General features: G+C 43.4%; 1 protein-coding gene and 1 pseudogene across 1 annotated transcript; one reads left to right on the top strand and one right to left on the bottom strand.

Moving 5' to 3' along the window:
* LOC116661733 overlaps positions 1–20,634 on the top strand; it is a 708,679-nt pseudogene that overhangs the window by 436,706 nt on the left and 251,339 nt on the right.
* On the bottom strand, positions 3,290–15,201 carry LOC116661741 (trafficking protein particle complex subunit 9-like). Its single transcript, XM_032474273.1, has 2 exons — positions 14,310–15,201; positions 3,290–4,195 (listed from the first exon to the last, which is right to left on the bottom strand). Exon 2 carries the CDS (start codon positions 4,064–4,066, stop codon positions 3,791–3,793), a length of 276 nt encoding a protein of 91 aa, XP_032330164.1. The 5' UTR covers positions 4,067–4,195; positions 14,310–15,201; the 3' UTR covers positions 3,290–3,790.

Genomic DNA, 20,634 nt, shown 5'->3' with positions numbered 1-20,634 from the left:
ATAAGCAGACACACTTGCCAGTGAACAGATGAGGATGGAGGAACCCAGGCAAGGCTGTCCTCACTCCGACCCCTGGGCTCTAAGGAGCCACGAGAAAGGCCTGTGTCCATGGCACAGCCCACCCATCACAGATCCCAGGCTGCATTTGCCAACCCAGACAGCCTAGACTCCTTCTACTTGCGACTCTCACTTCTGTTCTGTTCCCCCCAAGAATGTGATGGACTCTTTCAGAAAGTCTGGCCTGTCTCAAGCGAGACCAAGTCAGTGAAGGATGAAGTGTCCACATTTGGACCAGAGCATGAAAGGAGAAACAAGGCCTCATGGCCAGCATGACGGTGGTGGCCCAACCCTTCCCCCGGGTGAGATGAACCAGGGTGGGGGTGAGAATCCAAGGTCCTAGGTCGGTCAAAGCATCTCCCTTCATGGCTGACTGTGGTGTTGTTGTCTCACTACAGCAAACTAATGACACGGCCATCAGTGGTGGACGTCAGCTGAAACAGAGTCAGCTATTTACTGCCAACATGGGTTAAAAGTAAAGGCCGGTGCAGGGAGGCCTGCACAGCTGCTTAAGCAAACCACAGACCCGGCTCTGAATGCCCACTGGCTGAAGCAGAGAGGAAGCTACGGTCCCCGTTAGCGGTCCCTGTGTCTACCAGATCCAAGTGAGCCAGCTACTTAGCAGAAGGCCACATTTTCCTGATTCTCAGAGAAACCAGTGTCATAAAGGGAACAAAAGAGTGACAAGGATTTTAGACCCACTTCTGCTCCTTTATGAAGGCAAAGTAAAATAAATGGGCATGGGGAAGGCAAAAGCAAAAGGAAAACTGCTTTCTCCAACAGCGCCCCTTGTGGGCTGCTAACCCCACCAGCCGGCCACGTCCTCCCCACTGACCGCCGGCCAGAAGCCCAGTCAGATTCAGTTACACAGCGACGGCCAGGAACCGCGTGAGAGTAAAAGCCAGAATCAAGCAAGGTACTGCAGACTTTGACTTTCCAAGTGAAAATACCCATGAAAAACTTCCCTCAGAAGCCACCTAAATCAATTCGCATCTCACTTCCTCAAAACAAACAAACAAGCAAAATTAATAATGGCTCATTTGTCACCAATATAAGGAGGACCAAACAGGCTCCTCCAAGCAAGGATTTTAACAGGTATCAAACACCAGTGCGTGATGTGTTAACAAAGCAAAAATTCCAAACATTTAGAAAATAATAGGATGACTAGGATAATAAGTGGATCAAGGCAGCTGTTAAGTTTTTGCTTTTTAAAGCGATGGAGGCAGCACGAAGTGAAATATAGGTATTTCCGATGCAGGGTGTGCACAACCCACCTTTTCAGACCCAACAGCATGCTCACAGGGTGGTACGAGAGAAAAAGGAAGAGATGAACAAGCAAAAGTTAGAAATACACAACAACCAAAATAATTTTGACAGCATGAATATAAGAATTTACGTGAGTGTGATGAGGCTAGAGACGCGGGGAGAGTGAGACCCACCCTCACCTCCTGCTCCGGGGAAGCCAGGGGCCTGAGGGGAGCGTCACTGCCATGGGGACCCCAACGTCGTCAGCGCCCCAAACCAAAACTCCGCCTACATGCACCTAGACAGCTTTTGATCTACAATACTTGGTCGCATTTCAGGCTTGACAGTTTTGCTCACTCCCACCAAGAGTAGCAGGAGAGAATTAGGCTCTGCTCCTGCAACAAAGCATTGTTTTAAAAGTTGGGTGACTATGGAATAAAAGCAACAGTGGAGTAAAAGTGATGGGAGGAGAACGTGTTTGACTGGAGCTCACTGGCTGCGTTATCTCACTGACGTTCAGATGCTGGCCGAGCGCTTCTGGTACCAGAACAGACAGATCCAACAGGAGGGAGGTTTAATGCGCTGCTGTATTTTGATGCCCAGAGCTGTGCCTGGTAGACGAGGTTCTGGGTAAACAATGGTGACTGTGTCAATCACTATGCACTAAGCACACTGTCCTGAAACTAGCTCCTCCGCCAAATCCCGAGGACAGACTTCCAAAGGCAAAAACAAGCTGGCAATTTCCGGTGGGTCCGCAGACTCATAGCCAAGCAGTTGCTGAGCAAAAATGTCACCAGAGCCTCCTATGACAAAAGAGGAGGCACTGGCCAGGGGGCTGGAGCAGGGCTCCAGGCTTCCACCGCTCACCCATCAGTCTGTCCAGGGGGAGAAGGTGGTCCCTGCTGATGCTGCAGCGCTGTGCGCACGTGCAGCCCCACCTTAGTGCATCACCAATGTACCTCTCTCGCCTAACGCCTGGGGGCTCAGAAGGAGGTGACAGGTGAGGTGGACAGAGCCAGCCTGGTAGTGGCCTGGTGCTGGCAGCTGTGCCCTCAGCAGTGCCCAGGACCATAAACGTGACACCTCATCCCCAAGGAGCAGAAGGGAGTTAGGTGTGTAGATCACAGAGCCCTGCGAGGACAAGTACACATCATGGCCACAACATGTCTCGCCATTTCCTTAAGCCATAGAGGCATGTCCGGGGAGGAACTGAAAATTCATCCAGAGCCCGCCAGGCACCACACGCAGGTGGGACTCGGGTCCCCTGTGCCTTTCACTCGCAGGGCTGGCCGGGACTTTCTTTTTGTCAATTCTCTGGTGTCTTCTCCTCCAACTTACCAAAACCCAGAAAGTATGGTCTGACCTTGGATAAGTCCAAGAATTACGGAGCCTCGACTCTACAGCGGGCCCGGTAGGATGTGCAAGGACCACCAACTGTCACCTATGAGACCGCTTTGCGTGCTTTCCAGCGCAGGGAGAGCAGACTCAGGGCCCGAAGCCCGAGGCCGGAGGACACAGCTTCCCTCGCTCTCCGCAGCAAAGGGGGACCACCTCTCAGCAAAGGCATCTCACCCTCTTCTGCCCGAGGGACGGCACGATGGCCACACAGGGAAGCAGAGCAGAGGGTGGCGGAGGGGGCAGATGGCCCAGAAGAGCTCGTCTGCAATTCCGGGGCAAAGTGGGGCCACTGACCTAATCACAGGGACAAAGTAAGAATGAACTTTTCCATACTCTGTCCCATACTCCGTGACACGCCTTCCCCTGAGTAAGGAGCTCCTTCGGAAATCCCTGGCGGTGTTTCTGATGTCCTACCTGGCATGCTGGCTGTCGGGCAGGAAGAACAGCCTGGGAGGCAGGAGACACATGGCTCCAGCCCCAGCTCAGCTAGTGCCTCGATCTGCTGCGTCTAGGGATTCAGCCCCTCACCTATACATCAAATGGACGAGACTGTCCCAGGACAACGGGAATGCAATGAGAGTCACACAAAGAAAGTTTTCCAGTTGCCACATTTAAAAAAGTAGAAAAACAAACACTTTAAAGTGATTCTAAGAACAGATCTAATTTAATGTAATATGTATTATAGTATCATTTTGACATGTAGTAAATATAGAAATTATCAAGATAGTTTACATTCTTTTTTCTAGACAAGTCTCAGTGTCTGATGTCCATTTGACCTTCTGCACGTCTCAGCTTAGACCAGCCTCCTCCCCAGCACTCCCAGCCTCTTTGGCTGTGGCTACCCTATTGGACAGCAACTCCAGGGGTCCCACCAGGGGTCTTGGTTGGAAAGGGGGAGTAAGTATCCAAACTAACCCTAAATGGATCTCTCTGAACTAAAGATGAATTCATTTTTAAAACTATGAAAACCGTCAGGCTGCATCTCCCTCCCCCCTTGGCTGCAAGACAGCTCCCCTTCTTGCTGATCCCTTTCTGGATGTAGGAAAGCAACCCAGGCACACAGCCAGGGCGGCCGGGACTCCACATAGGCTTACCTGCTGTCTGTGTCCAGTCCCACCAAGTCCTTATTCTCAAATGGGATGCAGAGGAGGGGGATCTTGTCCCCAAAATTGTTGGTGGCCCTGTCCAGGTGCTCGGACTCGAGCACGATGAAGAGCGACTCGATGAAGTCCTTGATCCTCTTCTCCACCATCCCACAGTCCTCGTAGCTGGGGTACAAGGCCACATCAGTGCGCAGCTGCTCGGCGAGCTCGCCCTTCAGCACAAAGACGAAGAGCCACGAATCGTCCTGCATGTTGCCACACATCTCCTCTGCACAGGGAGCTCCTCGATCTGCAGCCAGTCCTTGGCCAAGCGGTCAGTGATGGTGACGAGGCCCATGACCCTTCGGTGGGTCTTGAAGTCTACCCACTCGTTCTTGTGTGGGTAGTGGTACCTGCAGCTGGATACAGAATGACTGCTGGAAGCCGCACAGCCTGACCTGGCTCACTGAGGATATCTGTTTATAGATGCATAAGAGATTCTCCTCCAAGATAAACCCCATGTGCTGGACCACCATGGGGAGAGTCTGGTGGTCCTCAGCACACTGCATGTCGTCAGCAATGCTCATGTTGCAGGCTCTGCCAAGAGGGGAGAGGAGACTGCGGTACACGCTATGCTGTGGGCTGCAGGCCCCTCTGGGATGCGGTGACCTGTGTGTACCAGCCAGAAGGCAAGGGAAGCCCAAGCAAACCTGGGGGTGCAGTCTGTCCTCAGAGTCTGTGCATGGCTACCATGGCTAGGATCACATTATCCTGCTCTTGTCTAGCTTCCAGCCCCTGCAGAAAAGGGTCATTTCTTGTTTTCTGTTTCCAACATCTAGCCAGGCCCTGATGCTCAAAAATGCTGAATAAATGAATGAACAAAGGAACTGCTTCCACACCCCTCAGCAGAATATAATGAAAAGAACCACAGTGGGATCGAAAGATCTGGATTTCAACTCCAATTTACTTGAACTCCTATGCTGCAAAATAATGGATAAGAAAACTCGCCCTGGGGAGGAGGGTACAGTTCAGGGGTAGAGCACATACTTAGCATGCACGAGGTCCTGGGTTCAATCCCAAGTATCTCCAATAAAAAAATGAAACAAAAAATAAACTTAATTACCCCATAAAAATTAATTAAAAATTAAAAAGAAAAAACATTGCAATTAACACAACATTCTAAACTTGACTATACTTCAATTAAAAACAAAACAAAACAAAACAAAACAAAAAACAAACCTTGCCTTACAAGAATATATCTAGATCAAGGCAGATTGCAAATGCAAAACGCCTAGGTTACCACCTGCATAAAAAGGGGGGATGTACAAATTTACTAATCCCTCCTTTATGAGCTGTATTTCCTTTGGGAGGTTTTATGACCTCTGAGAGTTAATTTTCACAGATGAAAAAAGAAAACGTTAGCTGATTCTCAGTACTGCTGAAGAATTAGATAACCGTATGAAAGCATCTGACCCACAGAGTGTACTCAATAAATGTTTGTTGAATGAATGAATAAACAAGCAAGTGAATGCTGCTCCCTGCCACAATCATAATGGTACTGTCTGGAAATCCCAAGCCCGTTTCCCTCCCGACTCTACACTAACCATGTGGGTGACCTGGGAAGGCCTGTGTGCTTCTCTAAACCCCACTTTAATCACGAATAGAAATGGGAGTAATAACACAAACCTCAAAGGGTTAGTGAGTCAATAATGAATTGTACCCCAACCTTGCAAGATGGAAACATTAAGGAAAATTGGGCAAAGAGTACATAGGCTGTCTCCGTATCAGCTCTTACAACTGCATGGGAATCTTCATTACATCTCAAGATAAAAAGTCTAATTTTTTAAAGAGGCTATTGAGATTAAATGAGCTCACTGTCTTAAATAAGGAACACACAGTACAAATAGGACAATGCACAGCCTATGATATACACTCAGTAAACATTCCCACTGAACCTACTGGTCCCTCCAACTCCAGAGCACAAGGATGGGTCCTCATGGCCAGAGGCCACTGCACCTGAAGCTAACAGAGATAATTGTCCCCACTTCCAAGAGCCCCTGCCACCACCCTAGGTCTAATGTTGTATTTGTAACTTTGTTTTCTTTTTCTTAAATACGAACCCCCAATTGCATAGCCTTCAGGTCACCAAAACCTGACCACGGAAATCATGACAGCAGCCCTCCCCAGTGAAACAATAAAATTAAAAGCCATATCCACAAGAACTCTGTGTAATTTTAATGGCAGGAACTTCATCCTGGACTGAGAGGAAGAGGACTGGGGAGGAGGGGGCAATCTGGGGCACACAGACCCAGGCGCCACCTTTCACATGATGGACTTTAGACTCAACCCTCACCCTCCAGGAACTTCAAAATACACATCGACAGCATGCTATGGACACGGTTTTTTTTTTTTTTTAAAGAAATCCCTGACTCCCTAACAGGTCATGTTTCTACTGAGAAACTAATGACTTCTGTGTATATTGTTTCATGAAAACCCTAAAATAATAACATTCCAACTTGACACATGAAGAAACGGAGGAAAAGAGAGGTTTATCACATTGTGCAAGATTAGAGAGAGGCCACGTCAGAGGCTGTATTTAAACCAAAGCCCCTGCTCCAGCGCTTATACCAAAAAGTTTGACATACTGTCCCTCTCCTGCCCCCTCCCTGAAATAAATCTCTGAAGTCTTTTCTGCACCACTTGGAAAGAACCAAAATCACATCAACTTTCCACAAATAGCTGTGTCACCCCTTGGAGGACGTATCAAAATCTGAAGAGTTAGGGTGGGGGAGGGATTTGAGTTCTTGGTTTCTCCAAAGGAGACATGGGTTTAAAAGAAACCAAAAAGCACTTATCTAGTCCAAGCTCTCACTGTGCAGAGAAGGAAATGGAGTCTCAGAAGAGATGAGGAAAGGGACTTATTAACAAATATTGCCTCAGTGCAGCACCAAGCCAGCCCTGAGCGCTGCTGGGGGAGGATCTGGGAGGCCCAGGAGAAGTGAGTGTTAGAAAAAAGGAAGCCCTGTCTCTACACTGCCATACCATGAAGTTCCATCAAATGATCCACTACAGGTGCAGCCAACATTAAGGTGGGCTAAGCGTAGGTTACAGAAACCCAGAAGTCTAAATTGTACTGGAAATTCCAAACTTTACTATGTTTTTTCCCAGTTGAAGCATGAGCTCAGCGGGAGCTCCGTGCCAGGCACTACACGAGGCCTGGAGTTCTTCCAAATACAGATCTCTATGAACACATGTGCAAACCACATGCAGGCCCACCAGAAGAAAAACACCTACAGATAAGTTGGAATTAATGAAAGTGAAGGCAGCCAACCAGCATATATTACTAGCAAAAAGGATGCTGCTAGAAATACTCATGGGCATAGCAAACTGTGGTCAGCAGGTGGGAAAGGGGGGAGGGACAGATTAGGAGTTTAGGATTAACAGATACACATAACTATATATAAAATAAATAAATGACAAGGACCTACTGTATAACACAGGGAACTATATTCAATTTCTTGTAATGAGTTGTACTAAAAACACTCTGAAAATTATATGTGTACATATGCATAAATATAACTGAATCACTGCTGTACTCCTGAAACAAACATTGTAAATTGACTGCACTTCAATAAAAAATAAGAATTTAAGAAACAAATAAATAAATAAAAATAAAAGCAACACCATTAAAAAAATTAAAAGAACTCTGTAATCTCCTTAGCTGTAGGAGGGAGAGAACAATGGTTGCAAGCACCAAGTCCACTGGATCACTCCAGCACTGGCTGTCACTCTTTCTGACCATCAGGGAGGCACTTGGCTTCACTGAGGTTAGTTTTCTCTTCTGTGAAAGGCTACAGTCACAACTAATGATGTATATAATCTCATCATTCACAGACCCAACAATTAGTAAGGACTTCCCATGAGCCACGCTCTACAGAGATAAAAAGATAGGGTCCCAGATATACTCATGGATAGAAAAAGTTTATGTCATAAAGACATTAATTCTCCCCATTCTAATATATAGATTCAATGCAATTCTGATTAGAATTCCCCCCAGATTTTTCATGGAATGTAACAAGTTAATATATGCTCAGGAACAGCCAAGAAACTTCTTTAGAACTGGGGAGGGTTGGATGGGTCATTCATTTCCACAGCTCTTTTTGAAGCAATGAAAACATTCTGGAATAATGATGGTTGCACCACTGTGAATATGCTAAAAGCCGCCAAATTGTACCATTTAAATGGGTGGACTTCATGGTGTGTGAACAAAATTGCAATGAAACTGTTATATGAAAAAAACATTTCCTGACAACTATTTTTCCCTCTATACTAGTAGTATGCCCCACATTTTAAGAAAAACAAAAAACCAAAACCGAACAAAAATTTTCCAAGAGATCTTTAAGACTGCAATATTCTTGGGTCTCCAATGCCTCTGGTGGTGCTGCTCCTGTTAACATACACTAGTTGAGCTGGGCTAGTTAGGGACTGTGACTATCTTTTCAAAATTGACAGTCATATGTTTCACCCTAGGAGGGGAGAGGATGGAGGATGTCTCATCCCTCATGCCCTCAGCTCATTTTTAACTGAACCAAGCCCTGCTTTCAACACTGTAATACCTCTCGCTATAAAAACACATGATATTGGAGTTTAGAAGCAAGATGGAGGAGTGGAAGAATGCTCGTAGCTCACTCTCTCCAACAAATACACCAAAACTCACATCTACAGGACCCACTCAGCCAACCAGAGCACCTGCTTAATGCAGACAGAACATCACCTTCTTCGAAAGACAAAGAAGTGAAATAATCTGTTTTATTCCTGCATAGGCTTTAGGTAGATAAATAAATACACTCCTTATGGACCACAATAGATAACTGATACTCCTTAAGTCACAGTGCCAGAGAGGTATGAGCAATATGAAGAAGCAGAGGAACCACTCCCAATTAAAAGAGCAAGAGAAATCCCCTGAAAGCACAATCAAGGAAATAGACATTGATGGCCTACTAGATCAAGATTTCAAAGAAAGAAGTGATCAAAGTACTGAAGGAACTAAAAGAGATAGTGTTTAGAGATATAAAATATGTCAAAAACGTAATAGAAACTATAAAGAGAACCAAGTATATTTGGTAAACTCATTGGCTGAAATGAGAAGTGATCTAAAAGCTGTACATAGCAGGCTAGATAATGCAGAGGAATGAATAAGTGACCTAGAAGACAGGACAACAGAAACCACCCAATCAGAACAGCTGAGAGAAAAACAAATAAAAAACAATGGAAACAATAAAGGGACATATGGGATAATACAAAGCACACTAATCTATGCATAATAGAGTTTCCAGAAGGGGAAGAAAGAACAAACGGGATTGAAAAGGTATTTGAAGAAATCATGACTGAAAACTTCCCAAACCTAAAGAAGGAATCAGATATCTAAGTACAGGAGGCTCAGAGGGTCCCAAACAGGAAGAACCCAAACAGACTCACACCAAGACACATCCTAATCAAGATGGCCAGAGTCAAGGATAAAGAAATGATCCTAAAGGCAGCAAGAGAAAAAACAAATGTGAGTTATAAGGGAACCTCCATAAGCTCTCAGTTGATTTCTCTACACAAACACTACAGGCCAGAAGGGAGTGGCAAGATATATTCAAATTCCTGAATGAAAAAATATGCAGCCTAGGATACTCTATCCAGCAAGGCTATCCTTTAGAATAGAAGGAGAGATAAAGAACTTCACAGATGAGCAAAAACTAAGAGTTTAACAACACTAAACCCATGCTAAAAGAAATATTGACAGGTCTACTCTAAATAGAAAAGAAGCAGGATGCTACAAAAATGAGAAACTCAGAACTGGAAAGGAGATGACTGCCATGAATTACAAATAGAATAAATACAAAATTGTAAAAGAAGACATCTAAATCATTAAGAGTGGGAGAGGGAAGCAAGAAAACATACAGTATTTTGTTTTTCTTTCTTCTTTAAAAAAATATGTGTTCTCGGTAGGATGGGTTTGAGCTAATATTACTATCTGTTTAGTACAAACATTTACAGTAATAGGTTAATAGACTTACAAAAAAGGGTAACCACAAGCCAAAAGCTTACAAGTGAGTCAAACAAACTAAATGAAATCCAAGATAATACACAGGAAACTTACCAAATCACAAAAGGAAGAAGAAAGGAACAAAGAGAAAATGCTAAATCAAATGCAAAAATAAGTTAAAAATGGCAATAAATACTCATCTATCATTAATTACTGTAAATGTTAATGGACTAAATGCTCCAGTCAAACGACGTAGAGTGGCAGACTGGATAATAAAGCAAGAATCTTCAATATGCTGCATATAAGAGACACACTTTTGGGAGAAGGACACATATAGATTGAGAGTGAAAGGATGGAAAGGATATTCCATGCAAATGGAAAAGCCAAAAAAAGCAGGTGTTGCAGTACTGATTTCAGACAAAATAGACTTTAAAACAAAGGCCATAAAGAAAGATAAAAAGGACATATTATAATGATTAAAGGAGTAATACAAGATGAGGACATTACAATCATTAATATATACGCACCCAACATAGGAGTACCTAAGTACGTAAAACAACTACTAACAGAGATAAAGGAGGAAATTGATGGGAATACAATCATTGTTGGAATATTTTAACACCACATTAACATCACTAGACAGATCTTCCAGACAGAAAATAAAGAAGGCAACAGAGAAATTAAATGATACAATAGAAAAATTAGATTTGGTGGGTATTTTCAGAGTATTGCACTCCCCAAAAATAGGATATACATTCTTTTCAAGTTCACATGGAACATTTTCTAGGATTCATCATGTACTTGGGCACAAAAGAAGCCTCAACGACTTTAAGAAATTATCTCAAGCATCTTTACTGACCACAATGCCATTGAAACTATAAATCAACTACAGAGAAACAAAGAAGAAAAAGAGGAAAGCATGGAAATTAAACAACATGCTATTAAAAAACCAATGGATCACTGAGGAAATCAAAGTTGAAATTAAAAAATACCTTGAGACAAATGAAAATGAAAACACAACCACACAAAACTTATGGGACGCAGCAATGTCAATGCTAAGAGGGAAATTTACAGCAATACAGGCCTTCCTTAAAAAAGAAGAACAATCTCAAATAAACAATATAATCCACCAGCTAAAAGGACTAGAAAAAGAAGACCAAAAACACCCAAAAGTCAGCAGAAGGAAGGAAATAATAAAACTCAGGGAGAAAATAAATAAAATAGAGATTAAAAAATAGAAAAAAATCAATCAAACCAAAGGCTGGTTTTTTGAAAGAGTAAATAAAATTGACAAACCTCTGGCCAAACTTACAAAGAAGAAAAAAGAGAGAGCACAAATAAGCAAAATAAGAAAGGAAAATGGAGAAATTACAACCAATAAACATGGAAATACAGAGTATCATACGAGAATATTATGAAAAACTGTATGGAACCAAAATGGATAACCTACAGGAGATGGACAAGTTTCTGGAAACATACAGTCCACCAAGACTGAATCAAAAGAGACTAACCACTTGAACAAACTGATCACTAGAAATGAAATTGAATTAACAATAAAAAACCTCCCTACAAATAAATGTCCAGGACCAGACAGCTTCACAATGGAATTCTACCAAACATACAAAGAGGAACTAATACCAGTCCTCCTCAAACTCTTTCAGAAGACTGAACAAGAGGGAGTATTCCCAAACTCATTCTATAAAGCCACCATCACCCTGATACCAAAACCAGCAATGCCACCACCAAAAATAAAATAGAATTACAGACCATTATCACTGATTAACATAGATGCAAAAATCCATACCAAAATACTAGCAAATAGAATCCAACAGCACATTAAAAAGAGTACACATCATGATCAAGTGGGGTTCATCCCAGGGACACAAGGATGGTTCAGCATACGCAAATCAATCAATGTAATACTCACATCAACAAAAGGAAGGAACAAAAATGATCTTCTCAATAGATGCAGAAAAAGCTTTTGATAAAATTCAACACCTATTTATGATAAAAACTCTCACCATTGTGGGTATAGAGGGAACATATCTCAACATAGTAAAAGCTACAGCCACCATAGTACTCAACGGTGAATAGCCCAAAATCTTCCCACTAAAATCTGGGACAAGACAAGGCTGGCCACTATCACCACTCCTATTCAATATAGTCTTGGAAGTCCTAGCCACAGCAATCAGGCAAGAGAGAGAAATAAAAGGGACCCAGATTGGAAAAGAAGAGGTAAAAGTGTCACTATATGCATATGACATGATACCACATATAGAAAACCCTAAAAGGTCCACACAAAAACTACTCGAAATAATCGAAGAATTCAGCAAGGTAGCAGGTTACAAGATTAACATTCAAAAATCAGTTGCATTTCTTTACACTAATGGTGAATCAACAGAAAAAGAAAGTAAAGAAACAATTCCCTTTAAAATGGCAACCAAATTAATAAACTATCAGAAGTAAATCTAACTAAGGAGGTGAAAGACTTATACATGGAAAACTATACAAACACTGATTAAGGAAATTAAAGAAGACTTAAAAAAATGGAAAAAATATCCCATGCTCGTGGAGTAGAAGAATCAATATTGTTAAAATGGTCACCCTGCTCAAAGCAATCTACAGATTTAATGCAATCCCTATTAAATTACCCAGGACATATTTCACAGAACTACAACAAATCATAATAAAATTTATATGGAAGCACAAAAGACCTAGAATTGACAAATCATTACTGAAGGAAAAGAAAGAAGCTGGAGAAATAACCCTCCCAGATTTCAGACAATACTTTACAGTTACAGTAATCAAAATAGCATGATATTGGTACAAAAACAGACATATGAACCAATGGAACAGAATAGAAAGCCCAGAAATGAACCCACAAACTTTTCATTAACTAATCTTTGACAAAGGAGGCAAGAACATATAATGAAACAAAGACAGGCTCTTCAGCAAATGGTGTTGGGAAAACTGGACAGCAGCATGTAAATCACTGAAGCTAGAACACTCCCTTACACCATACACAAAAATAAACTCAAAATGGATCAAAGACTTAAACATAAGACAAGATACAGTAAACCTCCTAGAAGAAAACCTAGGCAAAGCATTATCTCTCATACATCTCAAAATGTTCTCCTAGGGCAGTCTACCCAAGCAACAGAAATAAAACAAGAATAAACAAATGGGACCTAAGTAAACTTACAAGCTCTTGCACAGCAAGGGAAACCATAAGCAAAACAAAACAACAACCTACAGAATGGGAGAAAAGTTTTGCAAAAGATGAAACTGACAAAGGCTTGATCTCCAGAATATATAAGCAGCTCATACGACTTAATATGAAAAAAAACAAACAATCCCATCCAAAAATGGGCAGAAGACCTAAACAAGCAATTCTCCAAAGAAGAAATACAAATGATCAATAGACACATGAAAAAATGCTCAATATCACTAATTATCAGAGATTTGCAAATCAAAACTGCAGTGAGGTATCACCACACACCAGTCAGTATGGCTATCATTCAAAGGTCCACAAATGACAAATGCTGGAGAGGCTGTGGAGAAAAAGGAACCCTCTTACACTGCTGGTGGGAATACAGTTTGGTGCAGCCACTGTGGAAAACAGTATGGAGATTTCTCAAAAGACTAGGAACTGACTTACCATATGACCCAGGAATCCCATTCTTGGGTATATATCCAGAAGGAACCTGACATCAAAAAGACACCTGCACCCCAATGTTCACAGCAGCACTCTTTACAATAGCCAAGACATGGAAACAGCATAAATGTCCATAGAAAGATGACCGGACAAAGAAGATGTGATATACCTATACGACTGGTGTACTATTCAGACATGAAAATGACAATATAATGCCATTTGCAGCAACATGGATGTCCCTGGATAATGTCATTCTAAATGAAGTAAGCCAGAAAGAGAAAGAAAAATACCATATGTTGCTCATATGTGGAATCTTAAAAAAACAAAAAACAAATAAACTTAAATGTAAAACAGAAACAGACTCACAGACATAGAATACAAACTTGTCATTGCCAGGGGAGAGGAGGGTGGGAAGGGACAGACTGGGAGTTCAAATTTTGTACATACTGACAGGTATATATAGAATAGGTAAACAAGTTTATACTGCATACCACATGGAAATATATACAAGTTCTTGTGGTAGCTCATGGTGGAAAAGGATGTGACAATGAATAAGCGTATGATTGAAAAATTGTGCTCTACACTTGAAATTGACACAACATTGTAAACTGAGTATAACTCAATAAAAAAATAAAATAAAAAGAATTTAAAAAAAAAGAAACAGTTGTCCTGGGGTCCCCTACTCCTCCCAATGCCAGAACCCTAGGCTGGGGAACCTGATGCTGGGCTTATAATTCCCACTCCTGTTGGAGGTTCGTTGTGACTTATTCTTCACCTTGTGAGTTGCCCACAGTGAGGGATATGGGGTCCACCTATATCATGAGAATGCCCCTCCTACCATCCTGCTGTGGTTCCATCTCTGTGTTTCCACTGAAGATCTTCTTTTGCTAGGATCCAGTCTTTTTTTTTTTTTTGATGCTTGTTTAGCAGTCAGTTGTGGTTTCACTGTAGTCATGAGGAGAGGCAAATAGTGGAAGCCTATCAGCTGGCTTTCAGCAGAGTCACTGCAGGCCAGAAGGAACAGCCATGATATATTTAAAGTACTCAAAGGAAAAAACCTGGAATCTAGGCCACCTACTCAGCAAAGTTATTAATCAGAATTGAAAGAGAATTAAAAATCATCTCAGATGAGCAAAAACTAAGAGTTCATCATTCCTAAACTGACGTTACAAGAAGTATTAAAAAGGTTTCATTATGTGAAAAAGAACAAGAAGTAAGAACTTATGTGAAGGGGGAAATCCCACTTTAAAGGCAAAAATGGAGCAATGGCTGTGAATCAAACACTTAAACAAGCTACTACAAAGACTAAAAGACAAAATTTGTAAAAACTATACTTACAATAAACACTTATAGGATGCATATGAAGATGGAAACAATACAATCAAAAAAGGAGTGGAGAGGGAGTAAAAGAGCAGATCTTTTTTGAACTTATACTACCTTAAATGACAATCACTTTAAAACAATCAGATATTGTAACAAAGCAACTTATATGAACCTCATGGTGTCCATAAATCAAAAACCTACATTAGATATGCAAAAACAAGTGAGAAGCACAAATGTAACAATAAAGAAAATCAACTACCCATAAGGGAAGAGTATGAAAGAAGGACAGAGAAGAACTACAAAAACATGTAGCAAGGTGGCAGGATACAACATTAGCATGAACAAATCAGTTGCATTTTTTACACTAACAATGAAATAGTAAGAAAAGAAAGTAAAGAAACAATCCCCTTTAAAATCACAACCAATAAATGATAAAATACTTACGAATAAATCTGACCAAGCAGGTGAAAGACTTATAAATGGAGAACTACAAAATACTGATTAAAGAAATTAAAGATGACTTAAAGAAATGGAAAGAAATACTATGCTCTTGGATTGGAAGAATCAATATTGTTAAAATGGCCATACTGTTCAAGGCAATCGACGGATTTAATGGAATCCCTATCGAGTTACCCAGGACATTTTTCACAGAACTAGAACAAATAATCCTAAAATTCCTATGGACTCATAAAGACCCAAAATTGCCAAATCAATATTGAAGAAAAGAATAAAGCTGGAGGAATGACCTTCCACAACTTCAGATGAATCTACAGAGATACAATAATCAAAACAGTGTGGTACTGGCATGAAACCAGACATATAGATCAATGGAACAGAACACGGAGCCCAGAAATAAACACAGACCTACAGTAAATTAGTCTTCAGCACAGGAGGCAAGCACACACACTGCAGTAAAGACAGTCTCTTCTGCAAATGGTGCAGGGAAAACTGGACAGCTGCATGCAAATCAATGATGTTAGGACACTCCCCCACACCACACACAAAAACAAATCCAAAATGGCTTAAAGACTTAAATATAAGACAAGATAGTACAAGCCTCTTAGAAGAAAACATAAGCAAACCATTCTCTCACATACTTCTCAGCAATGTTCTCCTAGGGCAGTCTACTCAAGCAATGCAAATAAAAGCAAAAAATAAACAAACGGGACCCAATTGAACTTACAGGCTTTTGCACAGCAAATGAATCCTTAAGCAAACAAAATGGCAACCTACGGGATGGGAGAAAATATCTGCCCATGATGCGACTGACAAAGGCCTAATTTCCTGAGTATATACACAGCTCACACAAGTTCATAACACAAAACAAGCAACCCAATCCAAAAATGGGCAGAAGATATAAACAAGCATTTCTCCAATGAAGACATAAGGCCAATGGGCACATGAAAAAATGCTCAATACTTCTCATTATCAGAGAAATGCAAATCAACACTACAATGAGGTATAACCTCACACCAGTCAGAATGGCCATCATGAATGAGAAATGCTGGAGAGGTTGTGGAGAAAAAGGAAGCCTCCTACACTGTCACTGGGAAATGCAGTTTGGTATAGCCATTATGGAAAACAGTATGGAAATGCCTCAAAAAACTAAAAATAGACTTACCCTATGAATCAGCAATCCCACTTCTGGGTATATATCCAGAGGGAACTCCAATTCGAAAAGGGACCTGTACCCTAATATTCACAGCACCACTATATACAACAGGCAAGACATAGAAGCATCCTATAATGTAGCAACAGATGACAGGATAAAGAAATTGTGGTATATTTATGCATTGGAATACTACTCTGCCATTAAATAAAGGATGAAATAATGCTATTTGCAGCAAGATGGATGGACCCAGAGAATATCATTCTAAGTGAAGCAAACCAAAAGGGGAAAGAAAAATACCACATGATATCACTCCACATGATATCATGTGGAATCTTAAAGAAAAAGAAGAAAGAAACAAGGTCACTATGAATTCATCTACAATACAGAAACAGACTCGTACACATAGTTAACAATCTCATGGTTACCAGGGAAAGGGGGTGGGAAGGGATAAATTTAGGAGTTTGAGACTTACAAATGTTAGCCACTATATATGAAAATAGATTTTAAAAAAATGTTTCTTCTCTATAGCACAGAAACTTACATTCAATATCTAGGCAATAACCTATACTGGAAAAGCCGCTACTGCCACCACCTGAGGAAGCAAGAGAAGAAAGGAGAGTGAGTTACCCTGGGCTAGAGCCCGGTCCTCCACAAGTCCTTGCCCGCTGTTGACGCTGCCCTAGACAGCACTGCACCCTCCTCCCAGGAGCGGGCTGGCATGAATATGTGTCTCCGAACCCGGGGCAGCAGTGGCCGCCCCGAGAACAGGCCCTGGAGGAGATGGGAGCAAGTCCACCTGCTCCCCCTGAGGACAGGTACCCCTCTTCTCAGCCGCCGCCCACTGACTGCACCGCACCAGACTCCAGGGAGCAGGCCATGGTCTGAGGGCTGGTTGGAGATGTTCCGGGGCCACACCCGCTTTCCCAAACCCGGGAATAAGAGTCAGGGCAGACGCGGGGTTCAGGGACTACTAAGGAGAGGGGACAGCACCACGAGCCAGGCTGCGGCCTCAGACCCTCCTCAGGGTCCTAATGGGCCTCGTGGCCCGGGACTCAACTAAGCACCCCTACCCATGCGCCTCCCCAGCTGCGCAGCTCAGGCCGCACTCGCCGGCTCCGTGCCCCATCCAGCGCCCCTTCACCTCCCAGGCGGCGGCAGCGGAGGAGACTGTAAGCGTCGGCCCAGACTCCAGGCCGCGCTCCTTTTCAGGGAGCTACTCCAGGAACACCCGGCTCCCACCTGGCTGCCACACGCTCTGCGCGGGTTCCGCTGTCCGCGCGTCTGTGCGTTTGAGCATGCACGCCCTCCCCCACCCCGTCCCGCCGGCATCGGGGACTTTTGGCTGGGGCTACTGCTATACCGGAAGTGGCGCCTGGGGCCAGGAGGACCTGGGTCAGGCCCTGCGGTGGGACGGTGGGCTGGGACACCACCCTTCTGCAGGCCCACTCTCCTGCGGGCCTACCCTCCTGCCCGCCATTCCCCAGATCTCCATCCCCAGAGCCCCCATACCGCCACCAATGGGGTCCTGGCGCTCAAAATCAAAACCACCCTGGGCCGGGCCACAGCCCCAGGCCCACTCCCCTTGCTAGCCTCTCCCTTCCCGATACTATCTTCCCATCCTGGACAGGCCCAGTCTCCCACCAGACCCCGAAGATGGGGCTCCTTCTCCACACACTGAGGTCCCTGCCACATACTCCATCCTGCTAGGTCCTAACTTATGGCCCGTACACCCCAACTTCACCCTTTATGCCTCACCACAGGACCTCCAACATCCCGAAGTGGTCCCCCTCACCCCTCAATTGGGTCAGTTCCTTCTGAGCAGCCCGTCACCTCTCAGCCTGTATCCCCTTCACTGCGGGTTCCCCCCTCACTCCTAGTGCATCCCTACCTGGAGATGACTCTCTCACCACTCACCCCGTGGTTGGGGTTTGGTAGTCCGGACTCCAGTCCCCATGGTGACTGCCACCAGCGAGGGTTCTGGCCTAGTGTGCACCTGCATAGCTAGTGTCTGAGGCTACAGGGCGAGGCGGGCCGAGCTGGAGGCAGATACAATTCCCGCCCTGGTGTCCTGAACCCTGCGCGCTGTGCCTCATCTGAGTCTGAGTGTCAGGGTGATCTCTGGCTGCCCGCAACTCGCCTGTGGACCTGGGGTGGTTGATGGTCCTGATGGTGATCCAGACCCCTAGGGCAGAAACACTGGGAATGCGGACCTGCAGGGATTGGGGAGTTTGGAGGTTGCAGCTAAGCCCAGAGATGGAGAGCAGGCAGTTGGCTCTGTGCACAGGGCTGTGTGCATGGCGTGGGCTCAGCCCATGTGGGTGCAGATACCTTGTTCATTCACACTGGGCCAAAGGGAAGAGGGATGGGAGCTTTTAAAGTGTTCATGTTAGGAAGCCAAGGCTGGAGAACAAAGCAGGCAGCTTCGATGGCCAGGCCACCATGGAACCCGCCATGTTGCTGGTCCCTTGCATCAGGGGAGACTGACCGTTGACTGGCCTATGAGATGTCTCTTGCCATGGTATGGTTTACAGGCAATTGAAGGGACTTTCACTGCAATTTTAATCACCAATAATTGTTACTTTCTCTGCAGGAGATCAAGTCCACATTCATGGTGAACCTGGAAGGACTCCTGCCTGAACCCCAGCCTGGGGCAGAGGAGGACCCACCTGTAAACATCCTCTTACCTCTCAACAAAAGGCACTGTAATAGAAAAGAACAGATCTGAATCCATATTAGGTCTGTTCCTTTTCCTTTAAACCTGTCTTCTGTTATCTAGGCTTATTCTTGCTTGCTCTGCACCTTTTGTAAAACAATGTTGCCTTTAGCCTGAAATATGCATGAAAGCCTAGTCTCAAGGCTCTGACCTTTAAGGATATTAACACTTTTGCCCTCCTATAAAGATAACAAGTTGCAGGATAGAACATAACCTTTGCTTTCTTCGAGGTTTTACAGGGATACCATGATCCGACCCACGTGGACAGCTGCAAAGGATTCCAAGAACAAAGAAATCCTACGCCAAGAAGTTGCAGCAACGAACCACAGCCCCTCCCCTTTTCAATAGAAAAGGAACCTGAAGTCTGACATGGGGAAGATGGTTCTCCAGGACGTAGTCTACCATTTTCTTGGTCTATAGCTGTCCACGTGGGTCAGGTCATGCCGCCCCTGCAAAACATCTAACAAAACAAGTTATTTTCTATTTGGCAACTTATTGTCTTTATATCAGTGCAAAAGTGTTAATATGCTTAAAGGTCAGAGCCTTGAGAACAATCTCTTTCATTTACCAGAGAGGCTAAAGGCAACATTGTTTTACAAAAGGTGCAGAGCCAGCAAGACTGAGCCTAGAAGACAGGGTACAGGGTTAAAGACAAAAGAACAGATCTAATATGGAGTCAGGTTTGTTCTTTTCTATTAGAGTAACATCTAGTTATATGTTTAAGTTTACAAGAATAAAGTTTAGCCTTTTCCCATTTAAAATTCTGCAATTAAGGAGCATTAAGTGCACTCATAATGCTGTGAGACCAACACCACTGTTTGGTTTCAGACTATTTCCTTCCTCAAAGTAAAAACTTGTATTCAAGGCACAGCCCACAATCCTCCCTCCCCCAGCCCATGAAAAACCCCAATCTCCTTTCTCTTTCTGTGTCTTTACCTATCCTAGAGGTTCCCTGTTAATGAAATCATATAAAAGGTGACTTTTTGTGTGTGCCCACATAACTTAAGAGGGGACTGGTGATTTTTTTGTGTGTGTTTACATGAATTAGCATGTTTGTATTTTGAAAGGAAAAATTCAGATGAATTAAAGATTATATGTACAAAATAAGCCCTTTTAATAACTCTGTGCATTATCTGGGGGTAGGCACTGCTGTTCTAATTATGAAACCAGAGCAAAAGGAGATGCTTCACCTTCCTGTGGTGAAACAAATCAAACAAACCAAAAACAAACAAAGGCCAAGAAAGACAGCTGGAAAGCCAAACCACAACGTGGAAAAAGCTTTCCTCATGACCCAAGTTCAGAGAAAGATTTCATATCCCTGTGGGCCAAAAACCTCATGAAACCCAGTGTTCTAAAAAGAATCAGAACACACACAGGCAGTTCCAATGAGAGGGAGTGCAGGTGGCCAGTGTGCTCGAGATTCTCAACCTCTCAGGTGAGGACACAGGCAGACGGACACACTGTGGGGGCAGCACTGGTCACCATCGCACTGGCAGGCCATTAGCCTTGTGACAA

The sequence above is a fragment of the Camelus ferus genome, chromosome 36 (assembly GCF_009834535.1).
Source record: "Camelus ferus isolate YT-003-E chromosome 36, BCGSAC_Cfer_1.0, whole genome shotgun sequence".
In the NCBI taxonomy this organism is placed as follows: domain Eukaryota; kingdom Metazoa; phylum Chordata; class Mammalia; order Artiodactyla; family Camelidae; genus Camelus; species Camelus ferus.
This window is presented reverse-complemented; position numbering and strand designations above follow the sequence as displayed.

Excerpts from the sequence above, each read along its gene's own strand:
- LOC116661741 (XM_032474273.1), bottom strand. The coding sequence starts at position 4,066 with ATGTGTGGCAACATGCAGGACGATTCGTGGCTCTTCGTCTTTGTGCTG.